General features: G+C 45.6%; 1 protein-coding gene across 1 annotated transcript in view; it reads left to right on the top strand.

The window, feature by feature from the left end:
• Positions 1-23,270, top strand: part of SLIT2 (slit guidance ligand 2) — a 455,701-nt gene that overhangs the window by 303,813 nt on the left and 128,618 nt on the right. Inside the window, exon 6 of the mRNA XM_015426100.1 lies at positions 10,230-10,301. Coding sequence (XP_015281586.1) covers positions 10,230-10,301 — 72 coding nt within the window. The remainder of the gene's footprint in view (positions 1-10,229; positions 10,302-23,270) is intronic.

Raw genomic sequence — 23,270 nt, 5'->3', positions numbered from 1 at the left:
CCCTATCTATACCTTGTGGCTAATAGCCACTGATGGACCTCTGCTCCATATGCTTATCTAATTCCCTTTTGAAGCCGTCCATGCTTGTAGCTGCCACCACTTCCTGTGGCAGTGAATTCCATGTGTGAATCACTCTTTGGGTGAAGAAGGACTTCCTTTTATCCGTTCTAACCCGACCGCTCAGCAATTTCATTGAGTGCCCACGAGTTCTTGTATTGTGAGAAAGGGAGAAAAGTACCTCTTTCTCGACCTGCTCTACCCCGTGCATAATCTTATAAACCTCCATCATGTCACCCCTCAGTCTACTGAAGTCTGTGAGCTTAGAAGGATATAACTCTCTTTAGGATTGCATTGTAAATGTTAGAGCTTGCTTGTGTTTACAAGTTTATGTTTTAGGCTGTTTATCCCTGGAAGGTTTTGAGGTTTTTGTGGAGAAGATGCATGTACAAGTTGTTTTATGACCAGAGGGTTTTCATCAAACACGCAGAGAAGACTTTCATTGTGTGTTACCAGAGCCGTTCTGGTCACCTTGATGCAGAAACAGACAGTGGTGTGCCTACAGATTTCTTGAACGAGGCTTCCTGCTTGACCACCTCCCCCACTGCCCAATTCTTTCCATCTGCTTCCGTGCATCATGCAGCAGGATCCCACCTTGGGGGCAGAAAGTTCTTTGTGTCAAGCTTAACTTCCAATTTACAAGTTCTGAGAGGCTGGGAGACCATTTTACATGTAAATCTTACCGAGCCTTAATCCTAACACTCTCACTTTAACTGGGTTTGCATATTTCAAGTGAATAAACTTTATTTAACAGGCATTTTCAGAACTAATCAACACGATTTATATACAAAGATAAGTTCAGTAGACCAGCCAGGATCTCTTAGAGTAACAGATGAGAACAGCGCTAGGATTCCTCTGACAATATTTGCCAGAGATTTTGTCGTGCTTGCATTGGTTGACATTGTAACTATGCATTCTTTGCCCAACCAGCAAAACATACCATTTTATAGTATATAAGAGGGGCTTGGTAAATCACTTTCAGAAGCATACTGGGATCAAACAGCCTTGCAGCTGGCTGAGCCAAGTGGCCTCTGACAATGCCACAGAGTCCTCTTTCAGCTGTGATGATGATGGCAGTGGGTAAAGACTTACCTACATCCATCCCCATTGTTGCTCTGCTGGTCTGAGCTGAGTTGCCCCGGGCCACCTGGTACAACATGGGCCAGGCTTGCAGTGGCCCCCTGGGAACATTCCCTGCAATAGGGCCAGTAACCAGTATTTGCTTGTTTGGATAGTTTAGGTGCCATCTTTCTCCTCTCCAGAATATCTTAAGCACCTTGCAACAAGAAGGAAACAACATATTCTTTTGCATTCTCGTTTTAGTTGCTTGTGGAAATAAATACAACGGACTCTAGAAAGAGGCTCTGGGCGGGTGCCCCAGCCTTGGACACTCAGTGTCAATTTGCTGTGGCGACCTCAGCAGGGTATAATGACACTGAGTCCACCATTTTCTCCAGAGGAACTGATCTCTGCTACCTAAAGAACAGTTGTAATTTTGAGTGATCTCCAGTCCTCACCTGGAGATTGGCAATGGTGGTTCCCCAGAAGGGTATAGTTGGTTTGGAGGGTGGAGTCTATGGCTTTGTACCTGTCCAAGGTCCCACGCCTCCTGAAACATCACCCTCTCCAGGCTCCATCCCTCACATCTCCAGGAATTTCCCACCTGGAGTTGGCAACCCTATCTCCTTCCCAGCCAATCATCAACCTACCTTTATTTCCCCCTCACTCTTCAGCTTTCCACCCCCCGCACACCTACAGCCTCTCCCGTGCTCTGAAGCCCTGACTGCTACGTCACATTGGCTGTCATATGGGGGCCACCTCAGCAGCATATAAGGATACAGAGCCCACCATTTTCTCCAGGAAAACTGATCTCTGCCATCTGGAAAGCAGATGTAATTCTGAGTGATCTCCAGCCCTCACCTGGAGATTGGACACATTTTACCTCAGAAGAGCAAACTGTTTAGAATGTTAGAGGCAAAAGCCAATCAAGTCGCATATGCAAACGACCCCTGTGTTCCGAGGCAAAGGCCAATGAGGCTGCATTTGCAAAGAACCTCTGTGTTCTGACTGGTTATGGGGGGGGAGAGGAACAGCAAAATGTTTAGAATGTTGGAGGGAAGACTCAGGCAAAGCAGCCAGTGGACAGGGAGACCCTCTGAATGACAGATCAGAGAGTGAACTGATTTCGGTGCATGTGGAATGTTCTAGAGAAGTGCCACCACCATTCGGCTTTTATTTAGAAGGAAATTACTTCAATTTTTTTTCTTTCCCTCGTGTTTTGCCCCCTCTAGTGGTGAATTTAATGCTGGAGATACAGCCATATAATATCAAATCGACCACTAGGGGGAGCAGAACACATGCAGAAAAGAAAAGGAAAAAAACCCCACCAACGCAATAGGGACACACAAGCAATGAAAATGAGAATGCAGAAAAACCCAACAAACCTCCTGCCCCTCCATACAGCCAACTTTTAAGCATTCCTCAGGCCCCAAATGCCACCCTCTGATGGAAGTGTACTAATAAATGTTTAAAGAAACAGATCACTATTAAACAAATGCAAAAATGCATAAAATACAGCAAAAAAATAAAGCGGCAAAGAAAGAGTATAGCAGTCTTCTGTTTTAAAGAAGTGTGATTTCAGAAAATGGGTGCAAACAAAGTATTAATGGGCCCCGGTCACACGGGCCAGATAATGCGGGGGGGGGGGAGGGGTGATTGTTTGCCCAGGGGTAAAATAAAGCACGGTAGCCCGATCACAGGCCCCCCCCCCAGTCTTCGTGCTTAGGCTGTTAGCTGGCAATTACACGGCGATGTTGGCGCGTGGCAAAGAAGTGGCGTGGCAAGCGTTTCACGTTTATGCCCATGCGCAGTTCCGCGGAGCAGCACTGCTTTCAGTTACGTGTTTGTGCGCATGCGCTTATGAAAAACTTCCAGTTTGAGACGGGATGTGGACGGGTGCCGGATGCCACAAGATACTAGTGCTCCTGCGATCGGATGCCCCCCTGTGCCCCAGGTTTTCCAGATACTAGTGCACTTTCCGAGGTACTTTTTTACTGCACATCTTTGGCGGGACACCACAGGTTGGCCACGGGTGCGCTACGCTTCCCAGATGTAGTGTGATTGCGCCCAAAAAATCTGGCTGACATTTGTGCCTTTAGCGCGGCAAATCCTCTGTGTGACCGTGGCCATTGGTTTTCTTATTGCTTGGAAAGATCAAAAGCAAAGAGGGCAGCGGCACTTCCAAGAGATGGAATGGCATAGTGGCAGCAGCCGGAAAGGCCTCGGCCTGAGTGCCTGCCAGTCTTCACATCTCTGGTGGTGAAGGCTGTTTTGCAACAGGGCAGTGTTGGCTGAAGTCAGATTCTGGGCAGGTTCAAGCAGGTGGCGATGGACTTTGGCTGCAAAGTATATTGTTGTTACTGTATATTATTATCATCACTGTTGTTGCTTAGCATAAGTTATCTTGGAACCCCATCTTGAATCTATAGTTAAATATCCTTGGAGCACCGTGGAAGGAATTTTTAGTGAATTGTATTTATTGTATTTTATACTGTTTTGTGTTGTTTTATTGTTTTAACTTCAGCATTTATGCCCCTTGTGAGCCGCCCTGATCCTTCGGGGAGGGTGGGATATAAATGTAAAAATAAATAAATAAAAAATAACCACTTAGAACGTTAAAGATGAAAACTCACACATCCAAGCAAGCCCAGCCAGAACTAAGTGGAAGCCAGTGTAGTTTGTGAGCTACTGGTATTGTAAATCTGTTCTGTCAGATGCCTCTTTCATTGTCTTGACTGCTGTATTTCGCAACAGTTGAACTTCCCAGCCTCCTTTCAAAACCAGCCCCACAAAGGGCCAAACTGGATTTTATCTCTGATGACGTGAGTTGGGTCAGGGAACCCCCCAACCTGACTGTGCTCTTTTTTACATGTAGACTTGACGTTAGGGAGCTTATGTTCCCAAGAGCACTGGGGCCAGATTTAGCTCAGCAGTCTGATGGGGGGAGGGGTTCAGTTCTCCCTCCTGCGCTGCTTTCCCGCTGTCCCCCTGAATGGGTGCAGAAAGACTCCACGTGCTACAGGGAGCCCTGACCCGAAGTAATGTCCAGTTTGGCTCACATAGCATGTTGCCGTAGTCAAATCTGGATATCGTAGAGGCATGTGAAAGTGGCCAGGATTTTGCAAGAATAATTCCCTTTCTGACTAATTCAGTGTTGGTAGACTTTTGGGGAAGTGGAAAAAAACCCACCACCTGTGCCTGGTCTTCCGCGCTACTTCAAAGAATGTGAAACAAAGAACCAAACCCTTTAATCAGTGCCCCTACGGCCAAGAAAATCACTTGTGTCAAGTTTTATCCAAGGGTGAACAGGGGAAAAATAACTACGTGGGGAAGAAATAAGCTTGAGAACTTCTAACCAACCTGGACGACAGACGTATTTGGGGGACACCATTAAAAGAAAGACCTCCCCTTTTCTTTCAGAGGCACCTCAACTCCTGCCAATTTAAAGGGGGGAGGGGAGATCTGCCTTTCAGGTCTTGTAGGACAAGATTTGCTCAAGTGCTTTCTATGCCATTAAATCTTTCCCTTTGTGTATAATATGGATGATTTAGGAGAAGTCGCGTCAGCCCTGATTTATACATTGACAGCTAAGGATAATAAGATATGGGCCAACATACAGCTCACCCTTTCGCAGATTAACCTGCAGACTGCATTAGGCAAATTTGATGGCATTAGAAGATTTTACCAATTTGTCTGGAAACAATTTCTCTTTTGTGTTGTGTCAGGGGGATAACATTTCATGCCATCGTACTAATTTAAATGGCTTTGATAAATTGCTCCAGAGGTTAGAGAACTGTACCGGAGATATTATTTTGGCCCCTTAAAATAAAAAGCCTATTAATTTAATTGTTAAACGCCCTTAATTACTTAAAACGGAAAGTGCCTCGGAGTGTTATACACACACACACACATGCACAAAAAAAGAAATGCTTTGCAACACAAATATCGTGCCAGATTGATTAAGTGCACTGTCCAGAAAATGATTGTTTCTAGTAGACAAATAATATGCTACAGTGAAGAGTGTAGAAAAGAAGTTCTCATGCACGACTCCAGTGAAATTAGCATGAGCTGTATGCGACCTTGTGCAGGAGAACTTCTGTATTGTGCTCCTCCTGTTAGAGCGTTTTTTTAATAAAACGGATGGTCCTTGAACATATGCTTTCTCCAGTATGAAAAAAACCCCTTCCCTTTTGTTCTCCTCCCCCAACCTCCAAGGCCAATCAAGTTTCACAAATACAATGCACCAAGTGAAGGGTAGGGTGTGGGCACATGACCAGTTTGCCGTGGCAGTATATCAGTTCTAAATAAGCCGCTTGAGTTTGGGACATTTGGGGTCAATCACACAGCACCCCCTAAGCCAGCACCATAGTGCCATGGGCCTGTGGTCGGTTGTTCACATCGCTAATGTGCCACAACCACGGAACCACAGCTCCCCCCCCCCAAGTCCCGCTGTGCGTGCACAGAAGCAGACAAGCACATATGTGCTCCTGGCCGCATTCTGTTGGGACGCTGAAGCGCATGTCTAAGTGGGATTGGTGGGGGAAGGCCGCATCGGACACGGAGTGGAACGATCACACCATTCGTGTGTTTCCATGGCGCGCCTGGGCAATCAGACACTTGGAAATCCACCTTGGAAGCACCTCACCAAGGTAGCCACCGGAATTTGCCGGTGGCTATTTAATCTGTGTGGGAGTCATTTTAGCACGAGGTAGGGGACGACTGGGGCATAGGAGTCAGATGTGCACGTTTGACTGCACCCTTTGATCTGGACGGGAGGGGTGGCTACGTCGGGCAAAACTGCTCGTGTGATCGCACCCATTATCTCTCCCATTCGAAGTGTGTCCCATAGTTCACTGTCAAGAACCGCATTCTGGCTGATAGCTGGTTAGTACTAGAAGCAAGGAGGATGGGATTCACTGGGCTTTTTTGTTGCCATCAAATCACAGCTGACTGATAGCGACCAGGTGGGGTTTTCAAGACAATAGACTTTTGGACGTGTTTTGCCATTGCCTGCCTCTGCATCACAACCCTGGTATTCCTTGGAGGTGTCCCGTCCAAATGCTAGCCAGAGCCAACCCTGCTTAGCTTCTGAGATCTGACGAGATCAGGCTAGCCTGGGCTATCCAGGTCACTGGGCATAGCACTTGAAGAACAAGGACACTGTTTCCCTTCCCACCATGAAATTTGTAACCTGGAAATTCATCACTAGAGCAGACTGCAAGGGTGCAGAGGGGAGGAAGGCAGAAGCAAGGGTCAGAATCTTCACTCAGCTACACGTATTTACAGGGCTTTTTGGGTAGATAAAGCCCAGCAGGAACCCATTAGCATAATAGGCCACACCTAACAACAGAAACTCATTAGCATATTAGGCCACGCCCCCTGACAGCACAGCTCATTGACATATTAGGCCACACACCCCATGTTACCAGAAGTGTGGTCATCCAGCCACACCCACCTTTTGCTTCTTATTCTGTTTACCTTGTTTGTTGTCAAACTTTTTTGTAGCAGGAACTCCTTTGCATATTAGGCCACACACCCCTAATTGTAGCCAATCCTAATGAGTTTCTGCTATTGGGTGTGGCCTATTATGCTAATGAGCTCCTGCTGGGCGTGGCCAACTCAGGAGCCAGCCGGAACTCCGTTCCTGTGCGTTCCTGCCCAAAAATAGCCCTGCGTATTTATGATGAGCTGCAAGGGGTGTGTGTCTCCCTGCCCACCTATTATATTTGCAGTTCCTTCCTCCAGTGAGCTCAGGGCAAAGTTTATGGTTCCCTTCTCCTCCATTTTGTCCTGATAGTATCCCTGTGAGGTAGGCTAGGCTCAGAGAGGGTAAATAAGCTAAGCAGGGATTTGAACACAGCTCTTCATCTCATCACTCCATCACACTGCAGTGAAGATGAAGAAGGCCAGTTTAAGGTTTTACAGAAAAGATAGGCTTTGAAGACGGAGCTAAATAGGACAAAGATAGGCAGTGGTGCTCTGGAAAGAAGTAACAAGTGTTGGATCCCATGAATGTGTTCCACCACTAGCGATCCCTGCCTTGGGACAAGGTGCCCTTCCCATGATGTGGGAAACTTTGCACCATAGGGAAGCCACACGCTTCAGTGGAACAGATCTGTGGGATCTAGCCCATAAGGAGAAGCGGGGGGTGGAAGAGTGGAACAGGAGATACTAGGATCACTGTGGGGTAGGAGAGCTATACAAGTGAAAGTAGTGGGCCAGCACATCATCTTACCTGCCTGCTTTTACTGCTGTTCCTCTAAATTAAACTGGTTCATTTGGCTTTAAACTGGTATATAATCTGCTTCTATAATGGGCTGTATCAATTGATTCTTACAATCATGTATAGGGATAGATTTTTCTAGTCAATAACCTAAAGTGCTGTACTGCCTAAGGCTGCATTCTGGTCCATTTGCTATGTACAGGGGTCATTTCGTAAAAAAAGAGGGGCAGGAGCTCATTAGCATACCTCATTAGCATAACTTATTTGCATATACCACACCCCCTGACATCACCGGAAGTGGGTCAGAAGGCAACACCCACCGCTCAGGCTCTACTGGACTGTTTTGGATTGCTAGCTATTGGGGGGGGGGAAACGTGCAGATCTGTCCTCACAGAGGAGGGAGAGCTTGTACCTGAATAAAACTTTGTCTTAAAGGTGCCACTGGACTGTTTTGGACCCAGGGGTCGGGGGGAGCTCTGCAGCTTGCCTGGCTGCTTCTTGCTCTGACTGAGGGCTGCTGGGAGCAGGGGGTGGGGCTTGTTACATGTGCCCGCCCCCCGGGCTCTTTACTGCCGGAGCTCTGCTCCTGTGTGCTCCTGCAGGAAATGACCCCTGGTTATGTATCCCAGTTAACCCCAATTTTTTAAAGTACATTTGGACATCGCAGCTAATAGGAGTGAGTTCCACCTTCAAGCCAAGGGAAGCAAACATTTAACAGGTTTTGTACCTGTCCCTAATAAACTGAGGATCAGTTGTGATGTCTGAATGGCAGACACAGTGTTACTGAGGTACTGAGTGCAAATTCTGTCCCCATGAAGTGAGTGGGAAGTACACCTCAGTCCAAAAGAGATTTGTTTGGAAGTAAACCTTATTGATTCTATCAGAAAATTTTTGGGGGGAAGCCAGAATAGGGTCGCATTTTAAACCAGCATATATCAGAGCACTTCAGTTAAGCAGCGTGGTAGATCAGAGTGGTTAAATTAGGTCCCGTTCACACGAGGCGATTTGGGCCGGGAGCGGGACAGTTCGGGGGCGGATCAAACCGGTGCGATCACACCACAACATCTGGGAAGCGTCGTGCTTCCGTCCCCGAACTGGCCCTTCCCCGCGAAAATCCACCTCAACTTGCAACCACCTACCTTGGTGGTTCAAGGGGAAGCGGCGCGGCAAGCCGGGCGTTTGATCGCCGGCGCGTCCTTGCGCCGGCACAACCCCGGCCCATAGCCGAACTGCGCATGCTTCGACATGCGCAGTTCAGCCGGCTCCCGGTCAGGGCCGTGTTTTCCCCCAGCGTTTGATCGTGCCAGGGAGAAAAGGCACCGTGGCCAGGGGATCCGTGGGATCCCGCCGCGGCGTCTCCACGCTGGCGCGGCTTTTAAAAGCCACGCCTTTAGAGGCTTTTCCCCTGCCGTGTGGCAGGGGCCTTAATTTAGTATATATCTTTTACTCCCTCATTTAGGGAGAAAGGACTCCCTGAGCTAGTGTCTCTTGGTACGGAGTATAAATGGATTTCAGGCTTTCTTAGAGGAATATTTCGGAATTCTGCCTTGTTTGTGGGTTTATAAAGGTTTCTCATTCTCATTAGTGTCCATTTTTTATAATAAATGTATGGGATAAGTACACAAATAGATGAAAACAGACTAATTGATATGTGTGAGTATGTTTCTGTGCGTGTGTCTGTGTGTCTACCCCTCCGGGGTAGGGCGGGGTATAAATTTAAATATAAATAAATAAAATAAAAAAGAAAGAAAAAATAGCAGCAATATGAACAGATGGCCAATAATTCCACATGGGGGGGGGGGAATACAACCTTTTCTTTCTAATCTTAAATACAGTTGTTTGGAAACAATCTCTAATCAAGTGAAACTTACATATAACTAGTTGTGCTGATGACTGTGAGAGCAATCACGTTTTCTTGGCCAATACTTATACTAATTCGCATTAGGGAAATAGTGGTTAACCAGCGCTTACTTTTAGCCAGGGGTTTTCTGCAGGGTGGAGGTAGCAAAAAAGTATATCGGCTGCGACACACACACACACACACACACACACACACACACACACACTTCTCCTTTACAAATGAAACCGTCACCAGTGCCTTAACTCTGAGAAAGTAATAATATTCTTCTGAACACAGAGTGTAAATTTTTCATATCTTAATACTTAAAGATTAATAATGTATGGGGGCGGCACTGCTGATTTGAATGTGTGGAATTCGTTTTGTTACATCCGATCTGCGTAGAATCAGAGAAGAGCACAAACTGTGCAGAAATCGCGGACTAAGGGTTGTGTTCATGAAGCGAGAATATGCATTGGTTTTGTTCTGCAAGTTATTGGGAAATGTTAGCACACGCCATGCCCACTAATGTGGCATTCTGGAAGGGAGCTGCCTTGAGAGAGAGGGGAAGGGTGGTCTCTCCTCTCTTGCCAAGGATAGTGAAATTAACATGCAGCTGAGCTTCTCTGATAAATGGATTCTGTTAGGTCACTGAGGGGATGCATGTGACATTAAGTGATTTACAGCCCTTTACCTTAATGAAATTGTTTCAGCGAGATGACGCTGAGAGCTTTTAATGGATAGCTTTTCTTGATGTAATGAAATTGCATTCCTTTGGCATTTAATATAAGGTGCGGTTATTATTTACTGGAGCTTTCCCAGAGCTGTCGTGTCTTTTTGCGCACACAGTTCTGAACAAAAAGAGATTTCAGTGGCGGCATCAAGACCAGAATGGCGTATGACATTCTTAAGCAGATGAGTGTGTTTGAGGGAGTACGTTTCAGTCCGTGTGGCCTAGCTCTCGAAGCCGCATCTCTTCGGGAGCCTTTCTTACCCGTAATACTGCCAGCCCTTCCTCTCTTTCATGCATTACCCTCCTAATCTGTTTAACAGGCAACTGGATTACAACCAGATCAGCTGTATTGAAGACGGGGCATTCAGGGCTCTCCGCGATCTGGAAGTACTGTAAGTAACCGCTTGTCTCTCTTACTTTTTAAACCAGGGAAGTCCAAATGCCGAAGCTAATCTGGTGCTGTAGTTCTAAGTGTCAGAATGCTCTAATGAAAAGATGCCTTAGAATCCATGCACTTTGATGTCTTATGGAATGCAAGGGGGAAGGGAGGGAAGATGTTCCGTATTTAAGAAAAGCACCACATTCACCAGACACACTCATTTAAGGACAAATAATTCTCATTTTTATTTTTTTATTTTATTTTTTTTAAAAAAATGACTTTTATTATTGTCCTTGTAAAACCCAGGTGCCCATTGTTCATGTGCCACACAGTTCTATTCCTGCTTTCAAGCATAAGATATTTAGTTCTGGACAGTATGCAAAGCCTTGAATGCACATTAGCAGCTTCCACTAAGCTAACTTTCTCAAGCATGATGTGGTATTGTCAATGTGTGTGCCTTTCCATATATTTTTTTTTAAAAAATATTTTGGTTCCTTAACTATTGTGTCTGCAAGCTATTCACTGTGCAGTAACCTTGAGGAAAGCCAACAGGATTGTTCTCCATATAAGCAGGCAAGAACACTGTAATCCTATTCAGAGTTACTCCTGTCTAATCCCATTGAAATGAATGGGTTTAGCCTGGGGTAACTCTGCATAGGATGGCACCAGTGTTCCCTCTAAGCTGAGTTAGTGTGAGCTAGCTCACAGTTTTTCAGCCTCCTGCTCACAGATTTTTGTCTTCGCTCAGGAAGGATGACTCTAGAGCCAACTAATTTATGCAGTAGCCAAATTGCTCGCTCACAAATTTCACGCCAGTAGCTCACAGAGTAGAACTTTTGCTCACAAGATTACACAGCTTAGAGGGAACATTGGATGGCACTGTAATTGCTTTTTAGATGTCAGTGCCAATGAGATGCCACCTGTCTCCTGAGCTGAAGGGAAGGTGGGAAAAGCCTGCCATCGGGCACTGCCCTTTTAAATGTGCTCCCATAAACTAATAGGACATCCGTGATGACGAAGTAGCATGTCAACATAAAGCGATAAGTACGGTGAAGAAAATGCCTTTTTTTTTTAAAATGGAAGCACAGCATGGAATCATGCAATACCTTACTGCCCCCATTGCATGTCCCTTGGGGGACACCTTTTCAGACAACCTAGATTGCATGTTCTCTCTCGGTACGTCATGGTCCCTGCCTGTACTTTGTTCATTGGTTTAATTTAAAAAGGTAAAGGTTTCCCTTGCTCGAAAGCCAGTTGAATTCGACTCTAGGGTTGCGGTGCTCATCTCTGTTTCAAAGCCGAAGAGCCAGCGCTGTCCGAATATGTTTCCGTGGTCATGTGGCCGGCATGACTAAACACCGAGGTGCATGGAACTCTGTTACTTTCCCACTGAAGCGGTACCTATTTATCTACTTGCAATTTCTTGCTTTCAAACTGCTAGGTTGGCAGGAGCTGGAACTAGAGACGGGAGCTCACTCCGTCATGCGGCACACTCAGGTCTCGAACTGCTGAACTACCAACCTTCCACAGCCTGCAGTTCAGCGTCTTAATTTACTCTTTTATATAATCAGAAGGCATAAAAATAAATTTAGCAGAGAGGACGTTTCAGTTTGCTTTGTTGTTGTTGTTTTTTGCTTGCTTGGAAGCTCAGAAAACAGTTTTAAAAATAATGACTTTTTTTAGTTAAAAGGAACCAGAATGCTCAGCTAGAGGGAAAACACTTGATACTTATTTAGCAATTTAAGAGACGATCTCTGTTCAAGATGAACAGTAAAGACCAGTTGTTACCACTTAGTATTTCAACATAACTGTATATGATACCTGAACTTTATTCAAGGGCAGGATAGTATTTTAAAATGAAGATCAATGGCTTGAAGTAAAAAAAAAATGGATTATATGAATGGTCATATTCTGTTAATATAGATTAATCTGTTCCACGATATTATGTCAGCATTTTTCAAAATCTGTAACCATCTCTTAGAAAACAGGATTAAGCAGATTTACACTTTCAGTTGCTTAAATAAAACTGTAACCTTATGGTAATTAAAGGAACTTGTTCACAGCAATCCTATGTAAGGAAGAACAAGGAGGGCCTTTCCTCAGTGTTCTCACAAGGGCTTGATAAACAGTTTGAAGTTAGTCCCTGTAGTAAATAAAGTTACATTTCTTTCATTTTCTGTTTGAGTAACTGTATTGTTGATATAAAGATAGCGTTGTGCAGTGTGTGAGGAATAGCTGTATTTTATATTTCTGTGCATTTGTAACATGGTTGTGTACCTTCTAAATCACATAAATGTCATCTGCAGCACCCTCAGGGCTTAGTAGGGTCATTATTAGTGTAGGCTTTGTGTATTTAGGTAAAAGAAGAAGAAACAGAAAAGGTTTTGAGATGGAGAGTATTTCCTACCAGTGACAACACAGAGACTTGAAATAGTCAAACTGAAAACGGATGACTTGAAAGGATTCTAGGTGGTGGTTCTTCCACAGTGAATCACTCCTGTGCATGCCTTTGTGTTTTAGAGTCATCACTGCTGCTGCTATTTGGAAAAAAAACCAACAACAGTCAAATCGTATAAAAATGCAGAGTGAAAAACAACTGCTCTGTAACTGTCACAATGTTGTCAAACTCAGCAGCTGAATTGGAATGTAACGACAGGGGAATGTATTGTGAGGGTCATAAATGTGAGGTTACTTACATGCAGTAAGTTTAAATGTATCACAGAACGTTTAGTGGGTAGGAACTGGTGGAAGTTGCGGTAAACACCCGTTTAATTGGAACAAAACAGGTTTAACTAACAAAATGGTTTTGTTGCCTCGTACATCACACTGCCATTTCCATATATTGTTGCAACCAGTTTATGGTACTAGACTGGTCTCACGAAAGCAGATGAAGCCTTTTTCACTAAACACTTATGCTGAAGAATCCCATAGATTTCGGTAGGACATTTGCCACAGAAATCTCTCTAGTTCTCACAATAAAGACTTGATTTTTCTTAAGAGTTCTTTGCTTAGTTACTCTCTGTTGGGTTTGTTTCCTCGCTCAAGATATATCAGTTGCACTTAATGGGAAAAAAGATTTAGGCAGATACAGTTTAAAATTCTAGCATGTTGTACTGGTGGTTCACAGAACCACTGACATTAATTGTAAACACTGTTCCATCCAGTTCCGCGATAAACGATTATTGTTTCAACAACTCTTTGTTCCTTTTTTAAAAACAAAAAACAAAATGCATGGCGAAACCATCTGACATTTATAGTCATAAGGTCACCCTGTTTAGATTTTCAAAATGATAGAAAGTTCTACTCACTAAACTAGTAACATCGGTAAGTACAAAACAACATGCTCTTCTAATAAGGAAGCTTTTGAGTAAGAGCATAGGGAATGGGATAAGCCTTGAACCTGAGTGACCGTAACGAGCATGCTCTGTTAATTTGCAATTCTCATTTTAATTAAGTTGGCTATTTATGTTTTCTTTCAATGTCCGGACCCATAGAAGCCAAGTTCTCTGAGTCCAAGCCAGGGCATGCCATTCATGCCATATCTCCTGAATAAGGAGTAGGTTTTCATGCCCTGCTTTTCACTACCCTAAAGGCTGTGGAGCTGCGGTGGCTCAGGTGGTTAAGACGCTGAACTGCAGGCTGTGGGGGATCAGTAGTTCAGCAGTTCGAGACCCAGGTGCTGCATGACGGAGTGAGCTCCCGTCTCTAGTTCCAGCTCCTGCCAACCTAGCAGTTCGAAAGCAAGAAATTGCAAGTAGATAAATAGGTACCACTTCAGTGGGAAGGGAACAGCGTTCCGTGCGCCTCGGTGTTTAGTCATGCCGGCCACATGACCACGGAAACGTCTTCGGACAGCGCTGGCTCTTCGACTTTGAAACGAAGATGAGCACCGCAACCCTAGAGTCGGACTCGACTGGCTTTCGAGCAAGGGAAACCTTTACCTTTACCTTTAAAGGCTGTGATCAGACAGCAACGTCTGGGAAGCATCCTGCAGACGTCGGCAACCCGTGCTGCTCTGCCACAGAAGTGGAGTTGAAAGAAACTGGGGAAGGTCCGGTAGTAAATGAGTTCCGATGGGCCACGGATGGACTTTCCCCTGTCTGATCACTCAAGCACACTCTCAAGCCATCGGGATGGTCTGATCAGGCCATCCGGGCTCGGTGCCATCCCCCCCCCCCTTGCAGTATGTGCGTCATCGCATACTCCATAGTGGGCCCTCAGTGCAGAGGTGTGATTCCTCCTTTATGCGCATGGGAAACAAATGGCAAAAAACCCACACTCACCCGCAGCTGCGTCTGATCACAGAGTGACAGGCTGCACCCACACCTACAAAGGGAGGTGTAATCTCACAACTGCATGTCAGATTCCTCCGGAGGGAATAGCCTCACTTTCCCCTCCGCTTCAACTGGTGCGTAAGCTGACTGCAGCCTAAAGAGTCTCAAAGTGGCTTACAATCATGTTTCCCTTCCTCTCCTCACAGCAGGCACCTTGTGAAGTAAGTGGGCTGGAGAGAGTTTTGAGAGAACTGTGACCAGCACAAGGTCACCCAGCAGGTTTCCTGTGGAGGGGGAGTGGGGAAATCAAACCCAGCTCTCCAGATTAGAGTTCACTGCTCATAACCACTACACCACACTGGCTCTTGCCAGGCTTGTAGACCTCTCTGTGCTTTGGCATGATTTAGGACTGTAGTGCTGGAAGCGGATCGGAAGCTTATTGAGCCTATCCAAAGCAAAGAATCTCTGCAAAGCAGACCTTTCTCATTCTGCCACCTCCCCAGCCACAAACTTTAAGTAAATAATCTTGTCAGAAATGTGAACTAGATGTGCTGGAGGTGGACTATGGGGTATGTGTGTGGGTGTTCCTGTCATGATAATTGCTAGCTGATAACGGAGAAAAACCCCTTTTGTAGAGATCAGCCTGGAAGATAACAATACAAAGCAAAAGTTCTGGTGATTTGCGGGCTAGTTAAATAGCTAGTCATCCGTAGTGAGTAAGAATTACCCTCCAGGCACAGCCGGCTCTTTTGCGAGGCTGTGGCTTCAAGCAGCAGATTTTTAGGTGTGGCTTCTGCTCCCCCCTTTCTGCCCCTACTTCCATCCCCATCCAAAGGAGGAACAGACAATGCTCTTTCCCTCCTTTTTACCCCAGGACCTTAAAACAGCTGCTTGTGCTGAGTAAGGCTCCCCAAACTCTTACATCTTTGGGAAGCACCCCTGCATATGACCAGCTTGTGCCAATGGATTTAAATGTACTTGATCCATTAGAAGGGAATGAGTGTTCTGTACTCTGAGTGCTGTCCAATGAGGTACGATGCAGTGTCGAGTAGAGGATGGGCAAGGACAGCAGCTTTAGGCAGCACCCATTGTTGATCCACTGCAGTCTCCAGATGATAAGGTGGGGAAACTTTACAAATGCTTTTCTTTCAGGCACCCAAGAACAACATGGACTAGTTGCAGGTAGGGATGTGCATTTGGTTCAGCTGAACTGAATAAAACCCCAAATAATGCCTGTTCAGCATTATTCGGGCACACTGAAAGCTGAATCAGATTCAGAGGAGGAAGAGCGGTTCAGTTTCGGAGGGGGAGTGAAACTGACATGCTCTACTGGCAAGCCGAATATTTTTGGTAATGCCGAGTATTTCCCAAATCCCAGTATAATACCAATACTGGGATTCGGGAATATCGGCATTTACCGATACTTATTCAGGGTTGGTTTACCCGAACCTGAAAAATGCTGATCCCCCCCCCCATGCACACCCCTAGTTGCAGGCCAGCAACATTTGCAGGCAGTGGCAGTGGCTAGCAGACACCCTTAATTTCATGTTTTATATGCATTTTCTCAGTAGTCAATCTTTTTTAAGGTCTTCTAAAATGCCTCAACACCTTTTTGTGGTGTCATTATTCGAAGTAAATCTGTCACTTTCAAAATGATGGTTTTCATTGTTACAGATCTTAAATTCCCGGGCTGGGATTGTAACTTTGTCTATTCTCTATGTTGTATTCTCAGATCTTCAACCGTAAACTACAGTTAACTTCTGTAATTTACCACAATGATTTCAGTTATAAAAAAGGGCTGACAAAGCTTGAATTTATTCATTTATTTACATTATTTATAGTCTTGCCTTTGTCACTTGGACTCAAGGTTGGATTACACAGAATGAGTCAATAAAATCAACAGGATAGGATATTCAATAAACAGTGCAATGATATTAGGGTTGTAGAACCAATCAGAAATCTAAAAACAGAATTGAATCAAAGCATAAGTATTAGAATGACACGGGCTGGAAAATGCAGGGGGAAGCGTGGCTGTTTGCCCCAGAGCAAAATAACGTGTGGCTGCGTGATCAGACGTCCTGTCGAGGTCCTGTCGAGGTCCCGTGGTTAGGGGGGAGGTGCCGATCACAGGAGAATCCTGCAGCGCGGCAAAGAAGCGGCCTCACTGGCAAAAGGCTCCACGGGTTTAACCCCTTCCAGGGCTGCAGAGGAATGCAAACTGTGTCCTCCGTCCAGTCCCCTCCAGGAAGAGCTTCAGCCGGGCCGCCCTCCCTCCACGCCCCCCTGCACCTCCCTCTCTGCCGCCCGGTGCAGAGAGTTCCTTTCGAGCAGGCTGAGCCAGGAGTGGGGGGGTACGGAAAAGAGGAGGGGGCTCTGCGGGCGCACATGCGTGTCCGGGGAGGGTGAACAGGGATAAGCAACAGCCAGGAGAAGTGGTGCAGCAGCTGGAAAGCCCCCCCCCAGGTCTCCTTAGAAGTAAGCCATGCACCGAGGGAGGGAGGTGTGCGCATGCGCCGTTGGGTGCTTGTGCGCATCCCGTGGAGACTTGGGGGAAAAAAACCTTTTTGCGAGGGGACGTGGGCGCGCGCACGATCAGACACCCTCCCTTGCCCCGCGGTTTCCGGAAACTAGTACCTTGGAGGTACTAGTTTTTTAAGCCGCATCTTCGGCGGGAAGCCTTGGGTGAGCCACGGGAGCTCTACGCTTCCCAGATGTGGCGGTGTGATCGCGCCCGGAAAATCCACCTATCTTCTGTCTCTGTAGCGTGGCTAATGCTCCGTGTGACCGCAGAAATTACATAGTCGGATCCGTGTTTCCACAAGCTATGTCTTGTATTGTAAGCCACAGTCCCTAATAAATTATCTAAGTAGCTTTGTGAATCATTTTGTACAATATAACCCTATTGCCTGTGTAGAAAAGCCCTCTTGAATAATCCAGTGTTGCATAGTTTGCCGAAAGCCAAGAGACTGTGAGTCTTCCCAGCTTCCTCAGTCAGACCATTCCATAAAGCGGGAGCCACAATGGAGAAGGCATGTGTATGGGCAGTTGCTAGTTTTGCCCATTTGCAGGTTGGCACCAGCAGAAGGCCCAACTGACATGAGAGAAGCTGACATAAAGGAGCATAGGGGGAGAGGTGGTCCAAATGATGAGAGAGACCAAAGACATGAACCTTAAATTAAGCCCGGTAACTCGTGGGCATCCAACTTTCAGACTAGGCTGATTTGGAAGAAACCCTTTCTTGCAGGGGCATTAACTTTCTTCACCAGCAATAACATTGGGTCCAGTACAACTCCAGTGAGACCACTGAAACCGTTCTCTTTGGCCTTGGCTCGCTCAGCGCCCTCCACCCAGCAATCCAAGCCCTACCAGTGCCAGTTACATTGTCCTGCTCTATTGATTTCAAAGTGTGCCCTGGAACCACCCACAAAGAAAGCTAAAGCCAAAACCAAACATAAGGAGAAGCACAGATCAGAGTCCAAACAGCATCCAACTCCAACCTGAGTACCTGAGCCACTCTCTGAGGTCGAAGAGATCATTCTGCCTCCAAAAACGCCTTGTCTGAAACCAACGTCTCCTGTCTTATCCTTCTGTGAAGGTGAGATCAAATCCAACTGTAATCCATCTCCGTCCCCGTTCAATACCGAAGCAGCACCATTGGCTCCATGGCCACAGGTTCCACCCCCCATGCTATGGCCTCCTTGTCCCTATTTTATGTCCCCCACATATCTGGCATAATGGGGTGACTATTACGGACCTGTGCCACAGTCAGATCCTACACAGAACCATCAACCTGCTTTTAGACTGCCTTCAAAGACTTCTGTGGCTACCGTTTCTAGATGTTCTCTGTCTCCTGTTCCAGAATCAGAGTTGAAGGAGTGCGAGGACCCGGTCCATGGTTCTGATGCCAGTTCAGAGGGACTGTCAGATCTGAGCTCCGATGAGAGGCCACTCTATCACCCACAGAGGACCTAAAGATCTACAGTGAGCAGATGCCATGCACTGTGACTCCACGGGAGTCATCACTTTTCCAGTGCTGGACGGGCTGCTTGACGTTACCCATGAACTTCGGCAAAAACCAACTTCCATCCTGTCCACGTCACGTAGAGTCAAACAACTCTACAGAGTTAAACAGGACTCTTCACTTGTCCTGTTCATGCATCCTCCTCCTTTGTCACTTATAACAGAGGAGATGCAACCAAGAGGGCGCCAGTCCTACCATGCCTCTTCGATTGACAAGGAGGGGAGGAAGATGGAGGCTTTGGGCAGGAGGGTTTATATTCCCTCAGACTTTGGCCTGAGAATCTCCAACTATAAGGCCATGATGACTGGATACCAACTTTTCTTGTGGAAAAAGTTGTCACCTTACCTTGAACTGATTCCTGAAGAAAAGGGTCCACTGAACAAAGTAATCCAAACGGAGGCTGGTTGACTTTCAGAACTGCTGACTAATGCAAGCCAGCATGGGGCCGACTCGGCTGAGAGTGCGATGGCCATGTGCACTGTGATTAACATCATTCTTGGCTGCATTCTACCACATTGCCCAATAAAACTAGGCAGAGGGTCGAGGACTTGCCCTTCGAGGGCGCCACTGTATTTTCTGAGAAAAATGATGACACCCTTTCTCAGATTAAGAAGAATCACCAAACAGCCAAGTCACTAGGCATTACGCCTCCGGGCCCATCACAATTTATGCACTGGCCTCTTCCTAGGCATCAGTGACAACTTTACCAGTGTGAGCAGCATAACTTCAGTCCTATTAGGCACCAGTATCCTGCTGCAAAACCTTTGCCTTCCCAGTCTTTGTACACCAAAAGAAGGAGTGCCTCAAAGTCCAGATCTGGACATCAGCCTCTGTCTGCAAAGGGTTCTCAACAGCCTCAGCAGAAACCCCCTGTCTGACTAGAAGTGCCCTCTACGCCCATTGTATTAGGTGACCAAATGTCACTCTTTAGTGCTGAATGGAGCTCCATCACTTCTGATAGCTGGGTCCTCTCTATTGTCCAGCAGGGCTATAAGTTTGAGTTTGTGGCCTCTCCACCTTGTCACTGAGCCTTAGGGGCTCCTCCTAACACACTACCGGAGTTGCAGCCCAGCTTCAGTCCCTCTTGGATAAGGGAGCAGTTGAGAGAATTCAGGAACTGGATTCTCTGTGCGATTTCTATTCACATTTTTCAAGGTCACTAAGAATGATGGTGGGAGCAGACTCAATCTTGACCTACGTTGCTTGGACAGGTATTTGTCTGTTTCTCAACATCGTAGGTACTTACGTTTCCACTTTAGGAGCAAGATGTACAGTGTCCTACCCTTTGGCCTGACATCATACTTAGATGGTTGGCTTATGACAGCCCCTTCTCAGGGGCTGTCACCTTGTGAGAGGCTGGGCCTTCACCTGGTGAGAGGCTGGGCCTAGTTATCAACTGGGAAGAATCTAGACATATCTCTTCCCAGAATGTCCAGTTCATCAGGGCTGTACTGGATTATGTCTCGGCCAAGGGTTTCCTGCCCCAGAGCGGATTAAGGGCATAAGAACGGTGGTTAGGGCTAGAGATGTAAAATTTCCGGAAATTTTGAAGCTCAGAAAACCCCCCAGGTTTTTTCCAGTTTTTTCCAGGGAAAAATGGAAATTTTCAGAAAAATTGAAAAAAATGCTACATTAGCATTTCTTTTGTCTTTTCTAGATTGAAAGTCATTCTGTTACTTTAGGAACATAAAATATGACTATGGACATTTTTACTTGGAATGAAATCATCACAACTAGCATATTAAAAATATAGTGTATCCAAACGTTTATTACAAACAGAATACCCACCCACATGCAAAAACAAAACTGAAACCTTTTTCTTTTCTCATGACAATAGCACCTGCTAAAGGAAAAAATGCATCTTGTTCTTGCATTGGAGAGTTCAGTTTGTAACCTAGGACTTGCTTGTCCTCAGTGCACAGAAATTAGATCAATCTGATACCATATATATATATATTAGAAATGATGGGAAAATATTTGAACACTTTGTCTTAAAATATTTTATTCATCATGTTAAAATAAAACATTCCACATTCAATTTTTTTCCTTTTCTTTTTTCAATTTTTCCAATTTTTCAGAAAAAAACAAAAAAGGCTTCAGGAAAAAAATGGGAAAAAACCGGCAGGGAGGGGTTTTTTTTTAAATTTTGTCCTCAGAGCATGCCCACAAGCACTGATCAGCCTGCTGGGATATGTAGTACATGGGGCTGTCTGCCATTTTTTTTAAGTTTGCCTTCTGAGCATGTGCACAAGTGATTGCTGAGACTGCTGGTAAATGAACTTCACTGCCATCCTCCCTCTAATCTTTTCAATTTACCTCTTTCCCAAAGGACAGAAAAAAGCTGTCTTTCTTTGAGAGTGTTTAAAAAGAAAACAACGTTTTGAGCAGCCCCTGTGGGGAAGGGGTTAGAGAGAAAGAGGTTCGTGTATGCAGTTATGTACTCCTCGCTAACTAGTAAAACAAAATGGCAGCTGGGAAACAAGAGACCAGTCAGACCTGCCCTGACAGCTTGAGTGCGCAACAGAGCAGTCAGACAGCAGGAAATCCGTTTTGGGATCAGTTCAGATCAACAGGACCGGACTTTCTCAGGTATCAAAGAAATACGCAGCGGGGGGGGGGGGGGGCTCAGACAACTGGGGCACAACAGACAGATGTTGCTGTCTGATCGTGCACTTTAAATCTGTAAGGGAACAGCAATGGCAACGGATGATGCTGCCTGTCTGAACACAGTCTTATTGTAACCCATTATAATTTATCCTGTTATTAAGCTTCTTTCCAGCCTCTTTTGGTTACACGTATCATAATATTGCCAGTGTTTGGCTTGGCTTATTAGCAGGACTTAAAAAAAAAAAAGAGGTGCCAGAACTCTCAAGAGGGAAATGACGTTTTCAGTCTCTATGGTGAAAACTCATGAACTTTTAACATTTTTAAAAGAATTTCGTCGAAGAGGTTCCCCCAGAGAAAAAGCCCTGCTTATTAGCCAGCAAGACTTCATGGTCACCCACTAATCTTGCTGCTTGGGATAAAGATAGTAAGTAGATGTGTTGGTCTGTGGAAAGATTCCAAAAACAAAAATAACATACTGCCTTTTATTAGGGGAATCAAAATATCAGAAAACGGCATTCAAGCATTTGCATATTTATAGAAAGCTTCACCAGGATGAGGGGGAAGAGGAGAATATGTTTTAAAGGATGATGGCAGAGTCCTAAGTCTGCAGATTTGAAAGGGAAAATGGGATGTGGTGCATGTTGAATTTGATTTGTTAGTGCAAAACAGGTGTTTATGTTTTAATACCTTGTTTTCAATGTCATGGTGATTTTAATTGTAGGCTGCCTCAAGGTGGGATAGAAATTTCATAAATAAATAATTAAATGTTGCCAGTAGGGGGAAAACTGGCCTTTTTCTTTGGTGATTATGAAGAACAGTTGAATGTCTCTGTAGCACAAAACGAGACACGAAGGCTCTGGTCACACGGGAGGTTTTGCCTTGCAAGAGGGACGGATCAGGGGTGCATCAAACGAGAACAATCACACCGCAACATCTGGGAAGTGGAGCGCACCCATCCCCAATCCGTCCTTTCCAGGGGGAAACGCGCAGCAAAAAAGAACCTAGAAAAGAGCACTACCTAAATGAAACTCTGCAGCAAGGGTGGCCGTGGGATCGCCGGCGCGCCCGTCTTCCGTAGCATTCGAGGCTCTCGGCCAAACTGCACACGCGCACACATGCGCAGCCGGCTGCCTTGCTCTTCGTTCTGTGCCCTCCCCCCGGGAAGCAACTGAGTGGCGGCTCGGGGGATCTGTGTGATCCTGCTGCCGTGCGTCTATTTTGATGCGGCTCAGAAAAGCCGTGCTTTGGCGGTGCCTCCCCCCCCCGTGTGACCGGGGCCCTTGATAGTTTGCAAGGAAGATAGCAAAGAACATTGCGATGGCTCTGTAATAAAGTCTGAACAGGGCCTTCTGCACATACCAGTCTGTAAATAGGCAACATCAACTGCCTGGCACCTGTACCTTCTCCACTGTGACCTCCACCTTGTGGAACAGTCTGCCTGAGGAGGTCAGGAAACTTTCCACTCTCCTGGCTATCCACAAACTATACAAAACTGATTCAGGTGAGTAGCTGAGTTGGTCTGAAGCAACAGAAGAAATCTGGAGTCCAGTGGCACCTTTAAGACCAACAAGTTTAATTTTGGGTATAAACTTTTGTGTACATGCACACTTGTCTCTGTGGATCGCTTTCTGATGATTCCATGGAAACACTTTCCTATAACATTGCTCAGGAGGAGAGGAAAAGAAGATATTTGTTTGTTTGTATCGACTCCCAAAATATTATCTTGGCATTTATTGTTTCTATTGAGAGCTCTCCATAAAACTACTTTTGTTAGGGTACGTTGTAATCCTCAAGGTCATCTTACAAAGATGATCAGGTCAGACAGAGGAGTAAAACAAGGATGTATTTTGGCACCTCTTTTATTTAATATTTACATCAATGACATGGTACAGTTTTTACACAAACTTGAATTCCATCCTCCAAAACTTGCAGATAGACATATTTCAATTTTGCTATACGCAGATGATGCTGTCCTGCTTTCTAGGACCCCTAAGGGACTTAAGAGAGCTCTGGGTGCTCTTTGGCAATACTGTAGTAAGAACAGCTTAGAGATAAATTACACGAAGACTAAAATAATGGC

This window comes from Gekko japonicus, unplaced genomic scaffold (genome assembly GCF_001447785.1).
Source record: "Gekko japonicus isolate JY-2015 unplaced genomic scaffold, Gekko_japonicus_V1.1 scaffold120, whole genome shotgun sequence".
Lineage (NCBI taxonomy): Eukaryota > Metazoa > Chordata > Lepidosauria > Squamata > Gekkonidae > Gekko > Gekko japonicus.
The sequence above is the reverse complement of the archived record's forward strand: the minus strand, read 5'-3'. Positions and strand labels throughout refer to the sequence as shown.